The sequence below is a fragment of the Octopus bimaculoides genome, chromosome 17 (assembly GCF_001194135.2).
Source record: "Octopus bimaculoides isolate UCB-OBI-ISO-001 chromosome 17, ASM119413v2, whole genome shotgun sequence".
NCBI classification, from domain to species: Eukaryota; Metazoa; Mollusca; class Cephalopoda; order Octopoda; family Octopodidae; genus Octopus; species Octopus bimaculoides.
This window is the reverse complement of record NC_068997.1, coordinates 41,218,759-41,225,157: the sequence shown is the minus strand read 5'-3', so window position 1 is coordinate 41,225,157 and position 6,399 is coordinate 41,218,759. Positions and strand designations below refer to the sequence as shown.

General features: G+C 35.1%; 1 protein-coding gene across 1 annotated transcript; it reads left to right on the top strand.

The window, feature by feature from the left end:
* The first annotated feature begins 44 nt into the window (after nucleotides 1-44).
* On the top strand, nucleotides 45-1,453 carry LOC106867424 (uncharacterized). Its single transcript, XM_052974044.1, has 2 exons — nucleotides 45-205; nucleotides 1,182-1,453. The coding sequence occupies exons 1-2, from the start codon at nucleotides 106-108 to the stop codon at nucleotides 1,364-1,366; spliced, it is 285 nt and encodes a 94-aa protein (XP_052830004.1). The 5' UTR covers nucleotides 45-105; the 3' UTR covers nucleotides 1,367-1,453.
* The last annotated feature ends 4,946 nt before the right edge of the window (nucleotides 1,454-6,399 follow it).

The following is a 6,399-nucleotide window of genomic DNA, read 5'->3' as shown; positions in this document are numbered from 1 at the left end:
AAGAAACTTATATGATTCATATTTCGTTTTATATTTAGTGTGATGTGATTATATATATAAAAAAAAACAACTGATTTTAAGGCAGCTGAAAAATGTCTTTTATTAATGTCATTTTTATTTCATAGGTGTTACTGTGCACACACAGATGGTACTCATATCCCCAAATTCGAATCAGCTATTCATGAAAGCCAAAGAACGAATTGCAGTAAGTTATAATTCTCTACAAGTTAAATGAATTCATCTAGCATTGCCTACAAGGCAATCGTTTTAAAGAGATGATTCCAGTGTTAAAAACATGGCAGCTGCCTTTATTCATTAAAAATATAACAGTTACACGTAATTATATAGAGAAATAATTATGAGATAGTTGCACAAAAGTATATTGTACTTGGATCTGACAGCTCAGCTTTTTTGGTATTTCAGAAAATATTTTTATATTTTGAAGACTAGGATTAACAGAGGGAAGAGATTCTGAAAGATACTTTGTATCCCTTGATAAAGTCATCTGAAATATTCTGGCTGTGTCACATTTTTGAAATCCTAATATTTTCCATAATGACTAACATAAAGTTATTTTAGTTCCTTAAGCATATAAAATCTTGCAATAGAAACTCATTTGCTGTTATTCTTTAACAAAGACACTCTCTCAATGACCATCCTGTCTCTTTGTATCCTGAGGATTACTGTGTGTTTTTAAGATGGCAGGATGTGATTTAAGAAAGATTTAGTTGTTATTTCTAGCAGTTGGAGTGACAGCATAGAAACTCTCTTGTTGGCTCAAGCCTTGGCTGTTTTAACATGATGGTGTACCTCGTTTATCTAGTGGCTGTAAGTGGAGTTGAGTATCTTGTCTAAGGAGAGCAACCACTCAGAGAGTGTAGTGGGTGCTTTTACGTGTCACCCGCACGAAGGCCAGTCAGGCGGTACTGGCAACGGCCACGCTCAAAATGGTGTATTTTATGTGCCACTCGCACAAGAGCCAGTCCAGAAAAATCTGCAAAGTACTGAGTGCACAATAATTGAACCATGATATGACGAAGGATTACTGTATTTTCTTAAAGTTCACTTCTTTAAATATGTTAACATTAACATAACTTTTGTATTTACCACAAAAAATTGAGATGATAGATAAATATTGATTCATTAACTTTCTCTAAAACTTTCTTTATGGTTTCTTTCAGACTGTGCCCGCCATAAGTTTGCATATGAAAAATCTGGCATGATTGGCAAACTGTTCCTTTGTGAATCCAACGGTAATTACAACAAAATCCAATGTAACGGAAGTGCATGCTATTGTGTTGATGAGGTTGGCAAACGAGTAGGTGATTCAGTTCATGTTAGCCAGAGTGAATATATGACCTGCTAGAAAGAGACTCTGGTAAAGATCTCTACTTGAGAGAAATTCAACACAAAGCTTTATATTGATGTGGAAATAAACAAAATTTGAAAGATATTTTGTAGTGTATTGTTTGTTTTCTAATAACTCATTTCCTCTATTTCTCAGTTCAGCTAATATTTCATAACTATTCTTGTAGCTTAGTCTAAGATAGCTATTAGCTTCATAACATTACTTCAGATTTTACAGATTAACTGCTGGGCTTTGGGGAACTTCTGCAATGATTGTTTAGCTCAGAACCTTCCTCACTGATAAGAGATTTGATGTTCAAAAGTTTGTCTGATAAATGAACTGGGAGTTTGAAACAGTGCAAACTAGAAGTAGGCCAACTATAAAACAATCAAATTCTCAAAATTTACTGTGAGAAGGTAAACATGGAAATCTTTAAGAAAAGTAAACTTTCTGCTTCAGGGCTATCATCTGTTTGCTTAATTATAATAGATTATTAATTAAAGTAAAAACTGTAGAGAGGTAGAAGTATTATAGAACTAAACTATATGTTTTTCTTACTTGCTTCAGGATCTACTTTCACAACACCAAGTTAATAAAATATGCATCAGTTATGTACAGGACAAAAGATCTTGCCTCTCCATTAATCATTAGTCAATATATAATATCTTTAAGGTATAATATCTTTAAGGTATAATATCTTTAAGGTATATAATATCTTTAAGGTATATAATATCTTAAGCTGGCAGAAACGTTAGCACGCCGGGTGAAATGCTTAGCGGTATTTCATCTGTCTTTACGTTCTGAATTCAAATTCCACTGAGGTTGACTTTGCCTTTCATCCTTTCAGAGTCGATAAATTAAGTACCAGTTGTGTACTGGGGTCAATCTAATCGACTGGCCCCACCTCCCCAAACATTTCGGGCCTTGTGCCTAGAGTAGAAAAGAATACATTTAATATCTTACTAAGGTGGTTAGTAGGTAGAATCATTAACACACTGAGCAAAATGCTCAACAGTGTTTCATCCGTTTTTATGCTCTGAGTTCAAATGCTGCAGAGGTCAACTTTACTTTCAACCTTCCAGGGTCGATAAAATAAGTACCAGTTGCGCACTGATGCTAATCAAATCAACTTAGCCTTTCCCCAAAAATTGCTGGCCTTGTACCAAAACATGAAACCAATATATATCTTACTTTCGACCTGAGTTGAAACTCTTGAGAGTATTTCATTTTAGGTAAGATTCTCAAACCACTCCCAAATCCTCAGAGTATTATCAAATACCTTAAATTAAAATATTCATCTTGGTGTTGGGGTCAACAGATGAGAATAGAGAAGGCACTTCTTTAGAGTCTTCAATATTTTACAGAGCTCTTGTTAAATGTTTATGCAGAGCCATGAGTCAATTCCATATGCGTGACTCTTGTGGCATCATTGATTATTTTCTCACATGCCTAGAAGAAAACCCAGCTGTCCTGTTTTTTGTAAAATGGTGCCTGATTAAGGAATATTTTTCTAAGTCTCTGTAATAGTATTACAGTCTAATTTCTACTGGAACTATATGTAAGAAACAGCTTGAGTAATATTTGCTTCTAAAAAGAATCCTTAAACTGAAAATCCCTGCATCATTGAGCTATGGATATTGTCAAATCTATGATTGCTTACCATTGTTTCCAGATCCAGGCTTCTCTCCTCACTTATACAACCTAATTAATTACACACATTATGAAGTTTCTAACCATCCACATTTTGTTTCTGTCATTCCAGATATGAAACAGATTCTGTGATTATAAAAACTACAGCACTATACCTCTTCCTCTTGCTTTCCATTGCACAGATGACTACATTAGTTCCATAAAACACAGATTTTTCCCATTTTTTCATTCTGCTAATAAAACACACACCAATTTGTGATAATTCTTCATCATAATAACATTGTTATTTTACTTATGAGAGAAAACAATGGCTGATAAATATGTGATTAATAACATTTAGTCAGCATTTTAAAACCTCATCGTTGTAGCTTAATGGTCATTTACAGAACAGACTGTTCCTATTCCATTCAGTACTTTTAACCTTCAGGAGACAATTGCTTCTTGCGAGGCTATAAATAATAGATAATATCCAGATGGCATAAAATTTCTGCAGCTAATTTGTAATGAACAAGTTCTTTATCACCTTCATTGTCTTTCTTTCCTCGATGAACACTTGTATAACCTCTGGATTTGCCAGAGATCTGCTTTCATACATCACATGTCAATGTAGTTACTCTTAAAATCAGGAAAGCTTTCAGCCATATTTTCAAGGAAAGTTGCCTGCCTTTAAAAGCTCTACATATGTTTATCCTCTAGCATCGAGAGTTTGATGATGCTACCCCTCCTTCACATTATCTCCTGGGAGACACTAGGTTTTTTTTGTCTCTCATACCACATTCTATATACATAACTGTCTCATCACTTGTAACCACACACGCACACACAAAATAATATTTACAAAATGATACACACTTTCCCACACACCCTGAACACCTCATGCCAAATATGTCCCATTTCTGCCAAACAGATGCTTTATCATCCTCCAACAAAGGTAAGGCTACTAAGTCTCCTTCTATGTCACCAAAACAGAATCTTTACATATACCAAATAAACAAATCAGCAGTATATCTTCCTAACAACATGTGCCTCTTCACAATTTTTACAGTTGCTTTGATGCACAAACTAATCTTTGAACAAACGTTAGCAAGCATTCAGTGCAATAATTTAATTCATTCTATACAAACTTATCATAAAGGCAAATTAAAAATTATAATTTAATTTAAAACCAAGGTTTTAGTTTCTCTAACAATGATACAATGACAAGTATTTAAAATAAAATGAAATTTTGCTGACATCCTGACTTCTGAGCCACATATCTATTGGATTCCTACAAGCAAGATGAAACATTTTCCATAAACTGAAAAATATGTGAGAATCTTGCATTTCCAGTCCCAGTTATTAGGTGGAGATGGACCCTCTGCAGTGTTCAGTTTATTTTAATGTTAGATCATCCTGGATTCAGTAAAGCAACAATAAAAAGAATTTTGGTCATGGCTGTCTAATTGTTTCTCAGACATATGTAATATTCAATGTTAACTTTCTGTTTTTTAAGACAATGGAGTTTGGTGAAGGCATACGGCTTAGTGGTTGGGGGGCTTAGTGGTTGGGGTACAGCATGTTGTGTCCTTGAGCAAGACACTTTAATTCACATTGCTCCAGTCCACACAGCTGGCAAAAATGCATTACTTGTACCTATAATTTAAAGGGCCAACCTTGTCACTTTCTGTATCATGCTGAATCTCTCCGAGAACTAAGTTAAGAGTATGTGTGTTTGTAGAGTGCTCAACCTCTTATGTTTTAATTTCACAAGCAGGCTGTTCTGTTGATTGGATCAACTGGAACCCTCATTGTCATAACTGACAGAGTGCCAATCTAAGATAGTAAAGTGAGCTATCAGGGGAATTTTGTTGTTATCTCAAGAAGGTTGAATGACCTTGTTGAACAGGGAACTGTAATTTCTTTTTGCCTAGGCCCACTTACAATATTTTTTGGCATGCATCATCATCCTTTAACAACCTTTTTCCATAGTGGCATGAATTAGACAGTGTGATGGGAGCTGGCAAACCACAAGACCATTATGTATATCTTACAATAATATCTCCACATATCTTTCTCATTCTATCACTAACAATGTTCATGTTAACAAATGACATAAAACACTATCTGAAAGCCATCGACAGCTCAGTGTTTGTCTGGCCACAAATACATAAAATTTAAAAAGATTTTGAGACCCACTTGTGGGCCACAGTAGCTCCCCTGTGTCCTACCACTGGTATAGAGGACCCTTTTGTTAGCTCCTATGTTTATTAATTGATATAATGGAGGAAGTTGCTATATCAATGACTACAAACTTATTTTGAGCAGGCTTTTCTAGAAATATTTGATTTCTGCAAGAGGAAGTCAATAAGACTCTGTGAATTGTTTAACCCAGATCAAGCAAACCTATGATCGAAAGTATTACATCTGTAACCATTTCACCATTTCCATCATCATCATCATCATTTAGCAGCTGCTTTCCATACTGGCATAGCTTAGTGTTATTGGAACTGGTAAGCTTGAGAACTGTATCAGGTTCCAGTCAGATTTAGCATGGTTTCTATGACTGGATGCCCTTCCTAATGCCCTACATACAGGAAAGTCAGGACAACATTATCCAACATGTTCTTTTTCTAGCAGATCAAGCCATCATTAGAGCAGTGCCTCTCACCCATTTTGTGCCTGAGGACCCCTTTGATTCCTGTTTTACTCAGATGGACCCTCCAAGCCATTCAATGCTTAAGAAAATCCTATTACATTTTTATAATCAAATATTATTAGGAATAATTAAAAAAATAAATTGTTAAAGTATTTTGTGTATTGTAGAAGTATAGCTAAGTAACTGCACATAGATTTTAGCAATAAAATATTATATGGACTCCCAGGGACCATAGGGACCCTGGTTGAGAGCCACTGCATTAGAGGCTCCCTTGGCAAACTCCACTAGTACCAGTATTTAGAATTTGACAAGTGCAATAATATTGTTATGAAGGAATGACAATGTATTCATACATATTCCTCATCATCATCATCATTTAACATCCGCTTTCCATGCTAGCTTGGGTTGGACGTTTTGACTGAGGACTGGCGAACTAGATGGCTACACCAGACTCCAATCTGATTTGGCAGAGTTTCTACAGCTGGATGCCCTTCCTAACACCAACCACTCCGAGAGTGTAATATTCTTTAATATATTTTGGTATGTTACAGATTTGAGGTGTATTTGTAAATATGTTATACTAAATGGTTCGACAGCATGATAGCAGTCAATTCTGGCTTTCATTCACAGTTGGAACAAATGCAAGGTTTTATGGTTAATTAAGACTGTTTTTAATTTTATTTGATTACTCATAATTTGTGTAGGTTAGGGTATTCAGCACATGATCATAAGGCCTTAAGTTCAATTGCCAGAAGTGCATTGTGTC